Source organism: Camelina sativa, chromosome 16 (assembly GCF_000633955.1).
Source record: "Camelina sativa cultivar DH55 chromosome 16, Cs, whole genome shotgun sequence".
NCBI lineage: Eukaryota > Viridiplantae > Streptophyta > Magnoliopsida > Brassicales > Brassicaceae > Camelina > Camelina sativa.
This window is the reverse complement of record NC_025700.1, coordinates 4,550,771-4,571,247: the sequence shown is the minus strand read 5'-3', so window position 1 is coordinate 4,571,247 and position 20,477 is coordinate 4,550,771. Positions and strand designations below refer to the sequence as shown.

At 35.9% G+C, this 20,477-nt stretch overlaps 3 protein-coding genes across 7 annotated transcripts; all 3 read right to left on the bottom strand.

Annotated features, from left to right (window-relative positions):
- On the bottom strand, positions 17 to 4,475 carry LOC104749765 (protein trichome birefringence-like 40). The gene is made up of 6 exons (XM_010471460.2): positions 4,174 to 4,475; positions 3,406 to 3,577; positions 1,505 to 1,680; positions 1,245 to 1,403; positions 849 to 1,048; positions 17 to 257 (listed from the first exon to the last, which is right to left on the bottom strand). The coding sequence occupies exons 1-6, from the start codon at positions 4,473 to 4,475 to the stop codon at positions 166 to 168; spliced, it is 1,101 nt and encodes a 366-aa protein (XP_010469762.1). The 3' UTR covers positions 17 to 165.
- Positions 6,880 to 9,875, bottom strand: LOC104749764. Of its 5 annotated transcripts, XM_010471458.2 has the most exons (6): positions 9,752 to 9,873; positions 8,758 to 8,880; positions 7,912 to 8,662; positions 7,792 to 7,848; positions 7,336 to 7,523; positions 6,880 to 7,231 (listed from the first exon to the last, which is right to left on the bottom strand). In XM_010471458.2, exons 2-6 carry the CDS (start codon positions 8,842 to 8,844, stop codon positions 7,058 to 7,060), a joined length of 1,257 nt encoding a protein of 418 aa, XP_010469760.1. In that variant the 5' UTR covers positions 8,845 to 8,880; positions 9,752 to 9,873; the 3' UTR covers positions 6,880 to 7,057. The 5 variants fall into 5 exon arrangements, with proteins under 5 accessions (XP_010469760.1, XP_019093110.1, XP_010469757.1 ...); XM_019237565.1 differs by having other exon boundaries at positions 6,880 to 7,228; positions 7,792 to 8,662; positions 9,752 to 9,875; XM_010471455.2 differs by having other exon boundaries at positions 7,792 to 8,662; positions 9,752 to 9,874.
- On the bottom strand, positions 15,589 to 16,243 carry LOC104753362 (mavicyanin-like). Its single transcript, XM_010475625.2, has one exon. The coding sequence runs from the start codon at positions 16,241 to 16,243 to the stop codon at positions 15,746 to 15,748; it is 498 nt and encodes a 165-aa protein (XP_010473927.1). The 3' UTR covers positions 15,589 to 15,745.

Here is a 20,477-nt window from a genome sequence, read left to right as displayed (position 1 = left end):
TATAACAAAAAGTATGGAGAAATTAAGTCCCGATGAATGCATGTAACTTGTATTAATGTTAATTACATTTAGGATTAAATTAACAAAGGAAGAATATCAATCACAATCACAGGAACTTCACAATTCATAAAATGGTAGAATAAAATCAAATATGTAACACGAGAACTAAGAAGTGAGAGATGCGTAGAGAAGTAAGTTCCAAGTATCAGGGAGACCAGGGAGACACCAATGGCTGCAGTCTAGACCCTTTGAGAGACCATTGTAAAGACTTGGATGTGCGTCTTTGCGATACTCTGAGAGAGTAGTGAGATCGAGAAGANATCAAGCAGGTCTTTCCATTTGCTAGTGCCGCTCAGTTCCTTCCATCTGTTAGCGATGTCTCCCACCATTTTTTCGCTTATCTTCTAATCCAAACACCCTCCGATCCTCATCTTTGTGTCCTTAGGAAAATTTGTTTGGAGTGTTCAAAAGTTTGGATAATACGTGAAGTATTGGTCCTTAATACATGCTCTTCACATAAGTTTTGCTTTGTGTAAAAGACTTGCAAGTGTATACTCCTCACGTTATAATGGGTTGTATTAAAAATAACAGTATAACAAAAAGTATGGAGAAATTAAGTCCCGATGAATGCATGTAACTTGTATTAATGTTAATTACATTTAGGATTAAATTAACAAAGGAAGAATATCAATCACAATCACAGGAACTTCACAATTCATAAAATGGTAGAATAAAATCAAATATGTAACACGAGAACTAAGAAGTGAGAGATGCGTAGAGAAGTAAGTTCCAAGTATCAGGGAGACCAGGGAGACACCAATGGCTGCAGTCTAGACCCTTTGAGAGACCATTGTAAAGACTTGGATGTGCGTCTTTGCGATACTCTGAGAGAGTAGTGAGATCGAGAAGATGGACCGGTTTCTTGATTCGACTCAACACTTTGTTAACCACAATCCAACCTAAGGGTAATCCTCCTGGATATCTTTGTCCCATGAACGGCTGAGTTTGGCCCTTGCACGACTTCAATGGTTCGTTCCACTCTCTTCCGCTGTTTCACGACAATTAATGTTTTGAAAATGTTTGTTAAAATCCATTGGCTTCCACTTCAAAAATAAATTGGGAATGAATAGACTGATTCTTTTGTTTTTTAGCTTGACTTTAGAGTTCCAGTGTAGGATTCCCTTATTTAAAATCAAGTGTGAGAGACAAAAGAGAAAGCAAGAGAGTTAATAAAGAACACTTACTCATAGTGGACAGGAGAGACACCTTGAAAGAAGACTTGAGTGCGTGAAGGGACAATGTTATGGTTAATCCAACGAGCCCATGTGTTTAGTCCTTTGTAATAAGCAACAAGCCTGTTCATGTCTTTGTACAATTGGTTTCCTTCCCTCATATAATCCCACCTGGTAAACCATTATTAAATTATTTGATTAAGAAGCTAGCATATATAATTAATAAAGAAAAATATTACTAAAAGAGAGGGTTTAGAGTTAAGTGATCGTACGGCTGGAGTCCGGAAGTGTGAGTCCACCAGTGCCACGAGTTAAAGATAAGAACGTCCATGCCAAGCCAAGCATTGGCTTGTTTGATGGAGTCAAGCACAAGCACTCGTCCTGCCTTTTCTTGAACCACATCTACGAGAAACTGTGTTCTGTACAGAAGTATCGTCACCGCATATTCCTACCCATTTTTCAATTAAAGGCATGTAAATTATTTTACTTAGGGACAATAAAATGACATAAGACATTGCGTCAACTGTGTTCATGTAGTTAAATTAGTTTTGTGTGCAAATTGACCATTAAAAAGTCGGTTGGGAAAAACAATCTATACATATGTTAGCTTAACTCTTCTTATACCATTTACATAATTTGACTCCATTGTATGTATACCTTGTAGTTTTAAATGATGTTGGTCAGAAGTCAGAACTGATACCCAAGCATCCATATATATTATGTATATAGACTATCATGTCAAACCGGTATATTTTCAAATATTTGAACTAGGCATTCATAGAAATGGACTTCACAATTGTGTCATTTGTGTGCGTGTGTGAATTAAACAACAATATAGAAAAAAGGAAAATCAAAATTTAAAAATATTCTCTGAAATATTCATATATTCTGTAATTATGCCGTCGATCGTATTTTATCTAAGCCAAAGAGAGAAAGACAGGTAGCAGACCTATGAAGAAGCTAGTGATCTAGCCCCAATGGAGACAGACTTGTCACTGTTTAATCTCCGTATAGATGTAAATAGAAAGGAGATCCCAAAAACAATTTTAAAATATATTATAAACTGTTTATGTTATAGAAAACGACAATGAAGAAGACGACATTGACCTTGAAGTGGTTGTCAAAATTATTTTGAAGATAGGTGTTTTTAATGATCCAATCTGTCGTGTATGTTTGGTTTTGTTGAAAGGTCTCTTAGAAAGCTTAATTAATGACTACGAGTACGACTTATGTTAAAAAGGTCCGTATTAGTTCTTTTCTTACACCTTAGTTTTATCGTGACCACAAATATAATATCCCTACACCTTGCAAAAGTAAAATAAGAAATTTTAAAGAAATTAACCATATAGTATTATCCTAAGCAACCCAATCTTTTTGGAACAACAAGATAACGATTTTCAGAAGATAAAATTCGATGGTGACGTTGTAGGAACTCTTTTTCAAAATCAATGTGGAAATATTTCGCAGTCATATAGTATTAATCTTCTTATTATTACTATCTGACAAGTGTTTCGGTCTATCGACCCCTAAACTTGGAAACCAAAAGAGCTACGTATCTGATCATCTGAGATAGCGTTATGATGAAGGCACACTTATTAGCAGGGACTTTTCTTTCTTTCTTTTCTTTTTTTTTTCTTTTTTGTTTGTTTGTTATTTTCTGATGTGTATTTTAAAAGCCAACAAAAAAAAATTCCCAAAAGAGTTGAAAGTGGAGACAGCGTTAACACTGTTTATAACTTCATGAATTACCAAAAAAATTCATGAATTATTTTCATTTTATCCAAATAAGATTATTTTTCGCAAAATATTAGAATGTGCCATCTTCAATTAATTACTCCATTTCCAATTAATTGACTTAAAAATGTGCTATTGTCGGCAAGTTCTAGCTATATTAGAGGTGAATCAGTAACTAGTAAGACAAGATTTGGCGAGGATTGTACAATCATTATTTATTTTTGTACAAATTAATAATATAAGTAGGCTTTTCTACTTTGTAGTGGTGAATTCGGTGTTCACTTGATAAAGCTAGAAAGAATGATAGTAGTAATTAGTAAAACACAACAACAACAACAACAACAACAACAACAAAAAAAAGTCAAAGAGTTAAAAGTATGCAACGCTTACTTTTATGCGAAGTTAGTGATGAAAATGAAAATGGAAAAAAAAAATAAACCTGGAAAGTGAGGGAAGTGAGAGGTTGGTTTCGACGAAGAGAATACTTAGCATTAGGGAGAGAAGCATGAAGCATGCAGGCCAACGATTCGAACATGTTGAGACTCAGTGAGTCACCTACCATCATTATCTTCTTCCCTCTCATTCTCCTCATAAAATTTGCCCCATCAAATCTGTAATGTCATTTAATAAACATATTAATATCTCAAAACCCTTTAAAGAAAAAATGTTGATATCTCAGTCGAAAAACATATCCCATAAGTCATAAACTTTGACTACATATACGTTTCTTTTAACACATATATATATATATATATATATATATATATTGACCACTTTAAGCCAATCCAAAACCACGTAATTAGATTTTTAGCTAGGTATTATATACATCTTTTTAGCTACTACTAATTTCACGTAATTCACGACTGGAAACCAAGATAGTATAGTTATAACTTTCATATGGGTTCTTTCGTTAAAAACGTTTTACGAAACCATTGAGAAACCATTGAGACATAGGTCTCAGATTTGTTCGTGCCAGCCCACATTTCGTGTTCAATTTTTTGGGTCAAATGAATTCCTAATTCATATACAAAACTTATTTCTCAATTGTAAACGTAAAGTTTACATATTGTATAACTATTATATATATATATATATATTTTATATTATAAAATGCAAAAAGAAAGTATTTGAACTATTCGAAACCTTAGCTTTTCTTCTAAACTATACAAAACTTAGTGGTTAATAGTAATACATAGGCAAAAAGTACCTGGGGAGAGGACAGGAGAAAGGTTGCCATCGGAAGTGTTGATAGTTTGTGTCAGGACGACCAGCTTTCTGGCAATTGAACTCAGAATCGATAAAAGGACAAGTATAAGCACTATAGAGAGGATATGAAGAATCATAGACCCATTTGCCTCTAGACAAATTGCATCTCCCTCCACTCAACAAGCTTGAGCTTGTGTTGTTTTGTCCCAAGAACTGTTGTTGAGATTGTGCTAATAGTACAGGGAATGAAGAGAAGAGTATGAGAGACAGAGAGGCTAAGTTGAGTAGGAAACAGAGTCCCATTTTGAGGTTGCCAAGAAAAAAATGATAAACTTATTCTTCAAGCCTCAAGCTTTTTATAGATAAAAGAAAAGTCTTTGCATATACAGTAAGTTTTCTTCTTTACCTCTCTCGTTATATTTTTGTATACAACATTTTACATATTTATTTCGTGGACAATCATTATGCTTAAGATATACTTTAAGAGCTGAAAAAGGTGATATAGAATAAAATAGATTAATTGCACCAAACTCTTTATAAGCCAATTGGTTATGTATTTCAAACTAAAATCGTAATTAGTTCAGCCAACATTATTTTATAAGGTTTTTAACAAAACCATACTAGAAAAAAAAAACCTACATATCTAATATTATATTAATGATAATCATAAGAAACTTTTTTCACATTAATTGGATAAATTAAATCAAATGAAAGTAATACTAAAATATCTTATTACTCAGTGTCACTACCAAACTCACATATTGGTTATTGACAACAGGATGAGTTATAAAATTCGAGAGATTCCTTCTAGTTCACATCAATCATGTTTGTGGTTATCAAATGTTCATGAATCTTTTTTTTAACGGTTTATATTTTATCTGCGCAGCCATTGGTTTAACATGCATGTTGTAATATACTAAGAGAATGAAAAGACAAGGCTGATGTATGTGTGTATAGGAGCAATTTGCACATGTTATGATGGTGTTTAGGGTGGCTTGCTTTTTCCAACTCGACCACCACTCACTCCCAAAAAAACTTACTTCTCTTATAACTAAATAAGCTTCTTTTAAAAATCTACACCTAACGAATGCTTTTATCTGATTTAGGTAACGCAATGAATCGAACCATTTCAACTTTGACTACTTTTAACAAATTAACTAGGATTTAATAGTGGTACACCACGAGACAATTATTTAATTTTATTTATAATGATGTTTGATTTTAGTGGTATTTAATTTAGTAATAAAATTATATATTTTTAATTTTTAATATTTTTTATATTTAAGAAGTGATACAATTATTCTTAAAGTATTATAATTTTATCAGGATAAACACTAAAATTATGAATTATAACTGTTTGTATAATGTATAATTAATCAGAATAATTAACTGTTTTATTTATTTAAAATAATACTATTATTATTTTGTTTGATATATAATTATTTCATTTAATTGATTGTTTATTTATTATTGTATACAGTTTAATGATTGATTTTTCTATTTTTTTATTTTATTTTGGAACACATATATAGAAAAGAAATTTGCTATTAATAAGGAATTTAAGTAGAATTAATTAGTTTCTATATAAAAAAATTGATTTTGTCAATTTACCATATTTTACTTATTGCTTTTAGTGCAATTTTGTAGGAACTAAAAATTTTAATAAGCAAAATTAAAAGGGTAGAACCCAAAATGTACTTCAAAAAATATATATATATATATATATTAGATTTTCAGTTTAGGAAATTTATTAATGTTAATATAATTATTGAGATTGTAAACTTTTGCTATAGAAAATTTGTGGTCTATCATTTAAATTTGAGAGATTCTAGCATACATAAAAATAATTTTGAAGATATAATGAGTTAAAACTTTAATGGATAGAGTTGATTTTGAAAAAATTGGAATGTATAGATGTTTTTAAGATTTTATGGCAATAAATGTAACAAATGTTGGTCAATTTAAGAAAGTTTAGTACTTGAGTTTCTCTGTAATGTTATTTATGGAATTTCTTTAGAAGTTAATGTTATAAAATAAAAAATAAATAATTAAAACTTAAAGACATAAATTAAAATGTAGTTCAAAAATGTTAATATAGATATAGAAAAAAAAAAAGTAACAATTTGTGTATGCCTCAATTCCAATAATACTCATTTGGCTCACCTTCCAATTCAAATATGTTAATGATTATACCTTCATTAGCAATCTGTGATTTAAAACTAGAAGATTCCTTCCATTAGCTATTATTCATTCATCAACAAATTCAATTATTACTTCAACCGTCGAGTTATTGATTATTGTTCTGTCTCTTTCCAAGCATATATAAAAAAAAGAAAACTAAATATAAAAAGTGAAATGTAAAGTAGCACAATAGGTCGAAACTGAAGATACTTTATAGGGGCTTATCGGGTTCATAACTCCTAGAAAATTATTTGAGAAAATGACTATAGTTTCCTGTTTGAAGAGATATATATATGGTTCAAATTGTTGCAAACATTGTGAAATTAAATTAAAATAAAATAAAAACACTAAGAAAAGGAAATGATGTGTAGTGGTCCTAAATTTGGAACAAATTGGAAATGTATAATAGACGAAACAAGAAAACAATTATTACACAACCACCAAGGGAAAGACTTTTTTTTTTCTCCCACAAATATTCACAGATGCAGACAGTTTTGTAAAAAACATTTTTACTTCAAATTATAAATAAAAAATTTGATAAATATATTAGGAGCCTTATTAAAATTATGTAACCAGAGCCAGCAGAGGAAGCCTTTTAAGCTGCTTCTTATGTTTTGCTTAATACATTCTTTTATATACACAGAGAGAGAGAGAGTGTGTGAGAGAGTAGTAGAGCTATATCCTCTGCGTAACCATTAAACATTTTACAGAAGCTCCCATTCAGATTCTTCAGATGATCTGTTATCCTCTACCGGCTTCGGATTATCGCCACATTCTCTCCCATTCTCAACATCTTCTGCGTACCATTGACGAGCAAGTCGCTTGTATTCTTTTTCTCTGTTTTGCTTCATTCTTGAAGATATAACGTCTCTGATCTTCTGTTGGATTAGTTTATGTTATAAGGCAGTGTTACTTTCTGTGTGATGATAAATATGCAAACATGAAACCAAAGAAAAGAGAAAGAGATAAGAGAGGAAGAAACCTTGTATGGTTTGTGTTTGTCATTCTCCATCTTGTCAGGAAATACACAATGGAGTTCGTCTCTGTCCACAAGTATACAGCTTTCTTCAACTGATCCTCCAATAAGATGTTGGAGAATCTCTGACTTTTGCTCTGAGACAGAACTTGAACTTGTTTCCATTGAATCCTCATCGGTTTCCTTTATGCAATCTGAAAACAAGAAACCAAAACCAAGATTAAGTGAACTGCTTCAAATCATGAGCCAGTTTCTTCCTCTCGAATTCCATTCCCAATGCAAACAGCAAACAGCAAACAACGATATGGAAATGCATGATCGCTAAATTAATCCAAATGATACAGAACCTATGGGATGTAGTACTCGATATGATTGTGTACCAGGACCCAACTTAAGAATCCATAGTTTCAAAAGAAACGATTGAGAAAGAGAGAGTTTTGTTTTTTAAAGCAGAAATGTTACCATCAGATTCTGCAGGTAAGCTAGTAGCAACAGATGGTTGAATCTCTAAATCTTGACTTCTAACAGAATTAACAACCGTAAGACCATGTTCAATCTCAGTTCTAATCTCTGAATCTTTACTTCTAACAGAACTAACGACTGTCAGACAATGTTGATTTTCGATTCTATCCTCTTTCTGACATTCCTTTTTAGAGATGAGTCTTTCCACTTCACCTGGAGGAGTATCACTTGGCCTTACAGTTTTGACGTCATCTTTGATACGAGCACTATGAACCATTGATAAACTACTTGAGTTTACAGTTCCAACATCATCTTTAACACGAGCACTATGAACCATTGATAAACTCCTTAAGTTTACAGTTCCAACATCATCTTTAACACGAGCACAATGAACCTTCGATAAACTACTCGAGTTTACAGTTCCAACATTATCTTTAACACGAGCACTATGAACCTTTGATTGGACAATAGGCCTGGTAACTTGAAAAGGCTCCTCTTTTTTAAAGATCTGTTTCCGGCCAACTCTTCCTCTTCGGTATGGACCTCCATAACTATACTGTCTCGGAGAGGTACATATATCATAATCATCAGCATCAAGACCACGTAACTTCATAGCACAACCATCCTTCTTCCCCTCAGTTACCTCTTCTTCCTCTTGCTTCAAATCACTGGTTCTTCGGTTCACGCTTTCTTTCTTCTTTTTGAAGGAACAAACAGGAGCGTATTCATTTAACATAGAAACAGGTAAAGGTTTTCCTGAACCTACAGAGTCATCACCATCAGGAAGCAAATCTTGAACCACATCTGAACAGAACTTCTTGACACTATTACCAACCGTATGAACTTGGTTCTCAACGTATTTTGCAGTATCCTAAAAATCATAAAAGAAGCAAACCAAGAGTTAAAACAAAAGATACAAATCGACATGGTACAATTACAAAGTACTTAACACAACAAAGCATTCACCTGCACAATGATTTCTTCAACCTCTAAGCACATTGCTTCAAACTTCTGGTACACATTCCCAACCCATTTTATACCTTTAAAATCCATAATTCCTCAGAATCCAACAACGTCCTTGTGTTCCTTCTGTCAATGCCCAACAACCAAAAAAGAAAATTCAGCGAGAGATTAAACATATGCGGTAAACGTACACACGACAACATCAACTCTTTTAATTAAAGAAACAAGATTGCAATAGAAGCTCATAGCAAAAGACAGTTGCTTAGCCGTTATTCCAAATAGATGATTATCCAAGAGAAGATAGCTAATGCAACTTCTAAGCAAAACCTCAAATCCTAGGAGCCTTTTAGACGCTATCTTCTAAACTAAAACAAGTTCCTCAAGAAGAGATAATAAAAATTAACATATCCTTATCAGATAAGATCTTTTGACTGCAGATATAAGCTATGTGTCTGTATCACATGTTTCTTTCTTCTATTGAAAACAGAAATTGCCAACACCAAACTTAACCATGTGAAGACAATTAACGATCATCATCGGACAACACCAAAAGTTATCTACAGAGAGACAAAATTAGAAAGAAAGAAAAAAAAATACCAAAAGGAAACGAATTGATTCTTATACTAAACAGCTGATTGCTTCTTAAAATCAAAACTTCGAAACCCAAAAACTTGAAATTGAAAGATTTAACAAAACTTGCTAACACAAAAAAATAATCTGGAAACAAAGAAAGGAAGAAACTTTATCATAAAAATCAACGAATTTTCGAAGAGAGAGAAGCAAACTTACAAAACCTCGAAACCCAAAACGTGGGAAAAGAGGAATTTCACAGACTCGGGGCAAAAAAAACGTGATCAAGTGTAAGAAGAACAAAAACCCTAAAACCCAGGAAAGCCTCTTTTGCAATCAATCAGAAATTGAGAGAGAAAAAAAAAAAGGAATAAACTTTAGAATTAGAAAACAGAGAAGAAAAAGAAGAGGAGACGGGATCATTAACCTCAAAGCAACGTTCACTCGATTGATAGAGAGAGAGTTTGAGTTTTCGTGAGAGAGAGTAAGTTATTACGATGAAGCAAACAAATCAAAACCACATTGAAAAACATAACTTTTAAAGAAGCTCTGCTCTTTTCCTCTTCTTTTGTTGTGTTTTTTCTACAGGAAAAAAAAAAACAAACAAAACCGGGTTCGGGTTTGTTTGACCCGTCCGGTTCGAGAGACCTACCCAGGGAGTTTGCGTTGACAAAAATATTATTTTACCAACTTTTTATTTTTTATTATATGGGAAAGTGTGATTATTTGCTTTTCTATTTAGTTTCGACACGTGGCAAGCTAGTGGATTTGATTCTTGATGATTCTATTCCACTTTTGGATTCTTATTATGTTTGTAATCAAATCACACAAGTTTCGTTAGATTTCTTTTGGGTTCGATTTTTTTTTTCTTCGAGATCTATGATGATGGACTGATGGTAGGATTAATTTAGAAGATATTTAACGATTTATTAATCAAAAGAATAATGGGTGTAAATACGGTTAGGGTGGATAAATTTGTTTGTAAATACGGTTGGGATGGATAAATTTATTTGAAGATTAGATTATTCTGTTTTTAGTATGGATAACAAGTCGCTGCTATCTAACTCTATTTATATGCAGTGGCGGAGTTAGTGAAAGAATAAGGGTGTCAGTTGACACCAATAAAATTTATGAAATTTTTAGTCTAGGCTTGTATATCAAATTTTGTTTGTTTTTAGTGAATTGACACCTATGAAGTCCCATTACCTTTTTTTTTCTTTCAATACAATGTTTTTTTTGTGTTTATATAATCTCTTAAGATTTTAATTAAAACTCCAATAACTTTTGTATATTAGTAATATATGACCCTTATAATCCATTATTTTGGCTCCACCACTATTTATATATAAAAGCAGTTTGAAGTTGGTTCGCTACAGTTTTGATTCTTTTTTTATTATTTTATTGTGGATTACATTTGATAGATTATAAGGGTCATATACTATGGAATATGAGGTTTTTAATTTATCCATAAAATAAAGTAAGCGGTTTAAATCACAAATGAATTTTTCCCCCAGCCGTTACAACCATTAACATCCAGTGATTTTTAATTTTTGATCTTTAAGGAGGTTTCATCGTAGTTTGATAAATATTTTCGTGATTTATATTACAAGCCGATGAGTTTGTAACTGATAAAACTGTATTTTAGTTGGGCCCAGTAAAATTGGCCCTTTTCTAATTCCGTACTGGTTCAATTCGGATCAAAATTAAATTAATAAATAGTTACAAAAAATTGATATGTAAACAACTAAACACTTTTTACAAATATAATACTTATTTTTATATAGTTAATAGATATATGAAACTTTCCATTATGTTTACTTAATGTCCAAAACAATATTAAAAAAGAGGTCACTTGATTATGATGATTGGTGGTGATACTAAATTCTTTTAGAAAAATAAGATTTGAATTAATGAATAAGCTAAATTCTAATTACAAGAGAGCAAAACCTAATTAAATAAAGTAATGCAAAGAAGGAAAAGAACGTTCACTCGCTAATACAAAAAGAAATTAAAAAGTGTAATAATAAAAGACAAGACTAGAATACGAAGATCAATGCCAACAAGTTGAAGCCGATCCAAGAAGCCGACTTTGAGGCACCGCTTTGAAGAGGTGATGGAGCCATCTGATGCTGATACTGTGTATAGAAATTGATTATGGTTTTATGAACACAAGAGAACTTAAAGTATAAACTCATTTTTATTAGTTCAAGAAAAATCTCTCAAAACTTGAACTCTTAAACTCTCTTTCTCTTAAAAACCACATTTATTTGTGTCATGCCTCGACACATATATATAGTAAAACACCTAACCTAATGCTACTAGGAAAAACCTCATAAGTTAGATAACTCCTAACTTTTCTTTGATCCTTATCTCTTTAGAAACATAACTCTAATAGGATTAGTGTAACTTATTTCTCAAGTCAACTTCAAACTTAACCAACATTCTCCCTCCTAAGCTTGAAGTTATCTCCAGCCAAGTCCTTCACTCCAATCAGCTCCCTCATCTCTTTAAACTTGATCCTTGCAAGAGCTTTTGTCAAAATATCTGCCTTTTGCTCTTGACCTGGTACATGCTCAACCTCCACAAGTCTTCTCTCCACACATTCTCTAATAAAGTGATATCTAGTGTGAATGTGCTTACTTCGCCCATGGAAAACTGGGTTTTTGGTTAAAGCAATGGCAGTTTGGTTATCTATTCGAATAACCACCTTCCCACAAGATACCTCGGTGATCTCTCTAAGCAAGTTTTGGAGCCAAATTGCCTGCCTCGCAGCCTCAGTACCAGCCATGAACTCGGCTTCACACGAAGATAACGCCACCGTGTCTTGTTTCTGCGAGCACCAGGTGATAAGACTCCCTCCCAAGTAGAATACATGACCAGTCGTGCTTTTGCCATCATCAGGATCTATGTTGTGACTGCTGTCACTATAACCAACTAACCCAATTGTTGGAGAGACTGATCTTGCAAATGTGAGTCTGAAATGTGTTGTTCCTCGAAGGTACCTCAAGCATTGCTTCAACGCTGCTCCATGTGACTCCTTAGGATCTTGCATATACCGACTTAAAACACCCACACAATATGATTGATCTGGTCTTGTGTGAAGTAAATATCTCAAACATCCAATACTCCTCCTAAATTTAGTTGCATCTATATCCTTCTCTTTCGGAGACCTTGACAGCTTCAAGCCCTTATCCATTGGCGTGTGAACCATATTACAGTCTTTCAAACCTGCTTCCTCTAATATTTTCAATGCATAACGACCTTGGTTTAGTGTAATTCCATCCTTATGTTGACATACCTCTATTCCAAGGTAGTAGGTCAGTTTCCCGAGATCACTCATTTCAAACTTGGACGCCATCTCCTTTTTAAAGTTCTCAATAGCTTTTATGTCCGTTCCTGACACGAACAGGTCATCGACATACACTGCAACAACAATAAAACCTTGATGTATCTTTCTTCGATAAACTGACGGTTCCTTGGAGCATCTCTTGAACTGCAGACCCTTGAGTATTTGATCTAACTTATCATTCCAAGCCCTTGGTGCTTGTTTTAATTCGTACAAAGCTTTATGCAACTTATAGACCTTGTCCTTGGATCCTTTTACCTCAAAACCCTCCGGTTGAGTAACAAAAACAGTTTCTTTCAGCTCTCCATGAAGAAACGCTGTTTTCACATCAAGATGGCGTATCTCCCATCTATTCGTCGCTGCAAGATTGATTAGAAGTCGAATTGTTTTGATTCGAGCAACCGGAGCAAACACCTCTTCATAATCGATCCCATATTTCTGCACATATCCCTTAGCTACAAGCCTAGCTTTGTATTTATTTATGCTACCATCAGAGTTCCTCTTAAGTTTAAATACCCACTTCAATCCTATTGGCTTTGTTCCAAGTGGAAGATCAACAAGACTCCAAGTATGATTCTTAACAATAGAATGAATCTCTTCCTCACATGCCTTCATCCATTTTTCTGATTCATTTGCTTCATAAAAGTCTCTAGGTTCATTGTTTATACACATCAGCAAACGCTCTCCTTCTTCCTCGACAAATAGGGCATAATTGTCAAGATGATCCGGTAGAGTATAGTCCTCAAGATGTGTCGGTTTCTTCCTTTGTCTTGTAGTTCTCCTAAGTGCCAATGGTTGATTTGTGGTATCCTCGACAACGTTATCATGATCTTCACTTTCTTCTTCATCATCAAACTGATCGTGATCAACAGATTCTAATTTGTTGTCTTCAGTTGTATTACTTCCTTGCTCTGTTTCGTATTCTGTTTCTTGAATACCATGGTTACCATATATTCCTACATTGATCCTGAAGCTTCGGATCTCACTCTGTTCTGAATATTTCTTATCCCAGTCCCAACTCCTTGTTTCATCAAAAATAATATCACGACTAACCACAACCTTTCGGGTTTTAGGATCAAACAAGCGATATGCTTTTGATCATGGTTCTGTACCCAAGTGTACCAACATTCGTGATCTGTCATCGAGTTTTTTCAAGTAAGGTTGCTCCAGCTTTGCAAATCCTATGCAACCAAATACTCGCAGATGACTGAGATTAGGTCTCTTTCCTCGAAAAACTTCATATGGAGTTTTAACATTAAGTGACCTTGTAGCAACCCTGTTCAAGAGATATGTGGCATGGCGTACTGCTTCTCCCCATAAGTAATTTGGAACAGACATATGCTTCAAAATACTTCTAGTCATCTCCATTAATGTCCTATTGCGTCTCTCAACAACACCGTTTTGTTGAGGAGTGTATGGAGCAGTAAGTTGCCGCTTAATACCTGAATCACTGCAGAAAGAATTAAAGACCTCTGATACAAACTCTCCTCCTTTGTCTGTTCTGAAGATTTGAATATGCTCTCATGTTTCTTGCTCCACTACAGCTTTAAACTTCTTGAATTTGTTAAAGGCTTCACTTTTCTCTTTCAGGAGAATTGTCCACATGTATCTAAAGTGGTCATCAATAAGAACAAATACATATCTATTCCCAGCTGCAGTATTTGGTGATATCGGACCACACAAATCACCATGGATAAGTTCCAACACTTTGGTTGCTCGAAAAATACTTGCTTGGGGAAATACTTGTCTTGTCTGTTTCCCAAAAAGGCATGAGCTGCAAATCCTCTTCTCAAACTGTATATGCGGAACTCCATTAACTAGCTCTCTTTGAATCATGGATTTAATTGATTCAAAATTGGCATGCCCCCGCCTTGCATGCCATGTGTAAGAGTCACCTGAAACTGCAGACTGTAAACCCACAATACTTTTAACCCCCATTCGAACCTTATAGAGTCGATTTTTGGATTTTAAAGTTTTGACAAGTAACTTTCCTTCATGATCATGTACAGTCAAGTAATCTCCCTTCATCCTCTGTAACTACTATAGTAATCGCGAGCTGGTGGAGCAGGAACTGGAACTGGAACCGGAACCGGTGAATAGCTAGGTTGTGTGTCATTATTTGCATATAACAGCTTAGTTTGACTCTGTTCTGCAGTCGTATGAGCTTCTTCTTCTTCCTCTGAGATACGTTCTTCATATGCTTTTAAGCGACCAACAATATCCTCGAAACTCGTCTTATTAAGGTCTAAAACTTGTTCTAATGAAGCTACCATGTGTATGAACTTTGTCCATGGGAGACACTTCAAAAACTTTTTAATAAGTTTCGATTGATCAATGTTTTCACCAAGAGCTGCAGATTTAGGGGAGATCTCCGATAACTTTCCAGCAAAGTCATCAATCTTCTTTGTCTCCTTCATCTTGAGGCGATCAAACTCGGCCATTAATGTCTACAACCTTGCTTATTTAACTCTTTCTGCTCCAACATGTCTTGATTGAATTGCATCCCAAACTTTCTTTGCCGTGTCGAGTTCTCCAACTTGCAAAATAAGGGCTTCTGGGATGGATTGAAATAATAGTGCCATCGCCATATCATTCATGTCGTTGTCGTCCCCTGGTGTCTCAATTATTGGCCATACCTTGTGTATCCTGAGAAGAATCCGCATCTTCATAGCCCAAACTGTATAGTTTGTGGAGTTTAACATAGGACACTTCATGGAAGAAGATCCTCCTCCTTCCATTGTCTTTGTTGATTCAACAATATCTCCCATAGTTCTGTTGTCTCCCATAGCTCTAATACCAAATATAGAAATTGATTATGGTTTTATGAACACAAGAGAACTTAAAGTATAAACTCACTTTTATTAATTTAAGAAAAATCCCTCAAAACTTAAACTCTCAAACTCTCTTTCTCTCAAAAACCACACTTATTTGCGTTATGCCTCAACACATATATATAGTAAAACACCTAACCTAATCTTACTAGGAAAAACCTCATAAGTTAGATAACTCCTAACTTATCTTTGATCCTTATCTCTTTAGAATCATAACTCTAATAGGATTAGTGTAACTTATTTCTCAAGTCAACTTCAAACTTAACCAACAGTGTGGAGCGTTGGCTGGTGAAGGAGACGAGGAAGAGCTTGGTGATCGGACAGTTCCAGGAACCGGAGCAGCGACGTGACCCAACAAGGCTGGCAAGACATGGATTTGAAGCTTCTGCCCCGACTCGCAGTGCTCAGGAACTCCGCATATGAACTGTTGGACTCCCGGTTTGGTTAGACTGATTGAGTCGGACCCAGTATTGTATGTCACAAGTGGTTTAGACGAGTCACACAGATGAAAATCATTGTAAGTGACTTCAGTGACGTCGTGGAAATTGTTGTTGTATGAGAAGACCAAAGAGTCTCCGACTTGAAAAGTTCTTGATGAAGCCCAAGCCTCGTAATCAACATCTATCATCGTCCATCCCTTCGAGTCTCCGACCTTGTGAACGGTTCCTCCGATGGCAACTCCAAAAAGAGTTGTAAGAACCAACAAAGAAGTAAAAATCACGTTCTTCGTAGTCAAAGCCATGATCATGTTTTTGGTTCTTAACTTGGGAATGAGAGAAACAAGTCTGAGAGAGATTATTAAGAGAAATAATGAATTTGTTTGGTGACAAGTTGAGAAGGGGTCTACATGTTTCTTATATAGAACCGATGGGTCGGTTGAGATAATCCTATTTGTAGATTAATTTGATAATTCCTAGTGACTATTTGATTATGTTTTGTTTAGGTAATATTTTTCCCTTTTTTTTGTACCATATTCGAATGGATACCACGACCGTTTCTAATATGAATTTCTTATTTTTTTCAACAGTTCTGTTTTGTTTTTAACAATAAATTTGTTTTATATATATTTTAAAAATTTTGTTCAAAATTAAAGATAAAAGCATTGTTTTTTTGTCAACTAAAGCATTGATATTATTGACAAAATAATTATAAATAAAAATAAAGAAATTAGTGTCCAGCAAAATGGCTCAGCTAGCATTCAGCAAAGGCAAGGCTTCCCTGGTTCGTACTGATACGGTAACTATCTCACATTCGGTTCTGGCCCAGCGTATTCAACAGTTTTCCATGACTCTCATTGGGAGGTTGATGAATCCAGCTTGTCAGAGAATTGAGTCTGTGATAGCTAACTTTCCAAAGATTTGGAAACTGGAGGACAAGGTGGTTGGAGCGGATCTAGGTCAGGGAGTCTTTCAGTTCAATTTCGAGGAGGAAGAGGATATCCTCTCTGTTCTTCAGAACGGCCCGTATCACTTTGATAACTGGATGGTATCATTGGTGAGATGGGAGCCGATCATCTCTCCCTCTTATCCTTCAACGATTAGCTTCTGGGTGAAGGTGACAGGGATTCCAATGCATCTGTCGGAGGTGGCTACTCTTGAAGCTATTGGGAAGAAAATTGGGAAGACTCAAGAGATTGATGAAGAGTCTGGCAGTATTTGTGTGTCTGTCAATGGGTTTAATCCTCTGATTACAAAGTTAGTGGTGCCGTTTGCTACTGGGGATGAGATTGTGGTTTCTTTGGAATATGAGAAGCTAGTTGGTGTTTGTGATCATTGCTCTAGGATGACTCATGATTCGAAATTGTGTCCAGAGTTTCAGAAGGTTGGTTCTGGTAATGGTACTGAAGCGCTCTCTGATAGTAGGGGAGGACCACGACATCTTCCTTTGGTGAAGAAGGAGATGAATCATAATGTTGGAGGTTGGGAGAAGCCTCGAAAGCATGCTAAGAGAGCCTTAGACTTTCAATCTGTGGAGGGTGGTGATTTTGGTTATTTCCCACAGCTGCGTCAGGGTGAGAATGGGCTTCACGGTTCTCGCCAACAGGACAGGGTTCACGGTCAGGCTTGGGGGCAGCAGAGGAACTTTGGGGACTCGTCTATGAGGGACGAAGGGTATAGGCGCGGGTCTCACTCGGGTAGTGGAGAAACATCGAGTAAGGCCTCTGGTTTTCATCTCAAAAGGAAGGGTGCGGGTATGGTTTGGCCAAAACCTTTATACAAGGTGAAGCAAGCTTCTCTGGAACATCAAACTCAGGTGCGTCTTGAAGATTACACCGGGGTCTCCAGAGTTGGTCTTGTGCCAGAGAAAGAGCGTGAGGGAACTTTGCAAAAGGTTGATGGAGTGGCGTCTATGGTTATAGATTTTGTGGTTGACACAGATGACCTGCTTGAAGATGGTGAGTGCAATGATTCGGCAAAGGGTGATCTCAAGGTGGTTCAGGAACAGGATGTTCCGCAGGTTCAGGGGTTAGAATTGCCAACGGGTCAAGGGTCCGAGTCTCACACTGGTCAGGAGTCTGTTATTCTGGATGAACCTAGTGGTGATCAGCAAGGTATTTCTTATCTTTCTAACCCGGTTGAATACGACGTGGGTGTGATTAATAGTGCTTTGGCTACCTTTACTTTAGGAGATAAGAGTGGTGATAAGAAGAGGATAGTCAGTCCTTATGTTAGAAAAGGTGTTAATGGCTCTAGGTTAGCTACTTTGGTCTCGGCTTCTCCCGGGAAACGTTTACTTGCTAAGGCTTTGTCTAAACCTGCAGGTGATGCTAACAAACAGAAGTTTTTGGGGAGACAGGGGACTTCTACAGTAGGCGTTAAACCATCGGATGGTGGCCGCTTAGGCAAGAAAGAGAAAGGGATGGGGGCTCTCCCGAAACCGCCGGCTAGAACGTGAAGATTTTGAGCTGAAACTGTCAGGGCATTGGGGTTGATCTGACAGAAAATTATTTGGGTGATTTGTGGAAGAAGCATCGACCAAACATTTTATTTTTATCGGAAACAAAAAAGTATTTTTCTTATTTACAAAAGTTGCATAATAAGTTTGGTTATAATAATTTGTATACTGTTGAACCTCGCGGATCTAGCGGTGGTCTTGCTTTGTTTTTTATGGATGAAATAAAACTCTTAATTATTTATGATAGTAGTCGTATTATTGATACACAAGCATATGTTGGCAAACAATTGGTTTTTATGTCCTTCGTTTATGGTGATCTTGTTCCCCATAAAAGACAGGAAGTTTGGGATACTTTGATTGATATTGGTTCTTTCCGAGTTGATCCTTGGTTTTTGGTAGGTGATTTCAACGAATTAGTTGGCAATCATGAGAAAACAGGGGGCGCTCTACGCTCAGCTTCTTCCTTTATACCTTTTAGTTCAATGCTTCGGCATTGTGGGATGCTTGAGTTTCCTTGTTTTGGGGATCAATTATCCTGGAGGGGAAACCGATGTAATAATCAGGTGGTCCGTTGTCGGTTAGATCGCGCTGTGGGTAATGAGGATTGGCATGGGTTATACCCGAACTCGAGGGTTGATTATTTGGAGATGATTGGTTCAGACCATTACCCGATATTGGCAAATTGTCAGAAGTGGGATAGACGACGGCTTAGACAGTTTCGTTTTGACAAAAGGTGGCTGGGTAAGGAAGGTACAGCGGGTGCGGTTTAGTCTGGGTGGAATCGTACCAGGAATTTCCGCATCCCTAGCTTTGTGGATAAGGTAAGGAATTGCAGGAATTCTATCTTTTGGTGGCGAAAGAATAATATAAGTTCTGGTCCCTCGCTTATTTCTTCCTTAAAGGTGGCTCTCCATGAGGCTAAAATGGATGATTCGATTTCTCAAAGGGAAATTCGGGACATTGAAAGGAAGTTAAAGGAGGCGTATCATGATGAAGAAATATATTGGCAACAAAAAAGCAGGAAATTCTGGCTCAGGGTTGGGGATAAAAACACTAAATATTTTCATGCTTCCACGAAGCAGAGGCGGGTGAGGAATAGGATTGTTGGTCTTTTCGACATAGATAATGTCTGGAACGATTCGCCGTCGAGTATGGAACATATTGCTACTAAGTACTTTGAGGATCTTTTTAAGAAGTCGGCTGGTAATGGCATTCCAGAAATGGTTAGAGAAATTAATCCTCTAATCACGGAGAGTATGAATAGAGATCTTACTCGGGATATTTTTGAGGCGGAAGTCCATAAGGCTCTGTTTGCGATGCACCCGGAGAAAACTCCAGGCCCTGACGGCATGACTGCTTTATTCTTTCAACGGTTTTGGTCCTCTTTGAAAGGGGATTTGGTGTCTTTGGTTCAGGGATTTTTTAGGACGGATCGTTTCGATCCTCGTTTAAATGAGACAAATATTTGTCTTATTCCCAAGGTTGATAGACCGCAGCGGATGACGGAGTTTCGACCGATCAGTCTTTGTAATGTCAGTTATAAGATTATACCTAAAATCTTGTGTTTCCGGTTAAAACGGTTTCTACCTCTTTTGGTCTCTGAAACTCAGTTGGCCTTTGTTTCTGGTCGTTTAATAACTGATAATGTTCTGGTCGCTCAGGAGATGTTTCATGGACTAAACACCAATCAGAGGTGTCAGACGGAGTTTCTAGCTCTCAAAACGGATATGAGCAAGACATACGATCGAGTAAAATGAGATTTCTTGGAGGCGGTTTTGGTCAAATTTGGTTTTACCAGGAAATGGATCTCAAGGATTATGTGTTGTGTCTCTTCTGTGTCATACCAAGTTCTATTGAATGGTCAACCCAGGGGTTCCATCCTCCCTCATAGGGGTCTTCGTCAGGGGGATCTCCTGTCGCCGTATCTGTTCATTCTTTGCACTGAGGTTTTGATAGCTAATATCAAGAAGGCAGAACGGGAAGAGAAAATAATGGGTATCAAAATTGCCCGTGATAGTCCTACTATTTCGCACTTGCTGTTTGCTGATGACAGTCTTTTCTTCTGCAAAGCAGAGGCAACC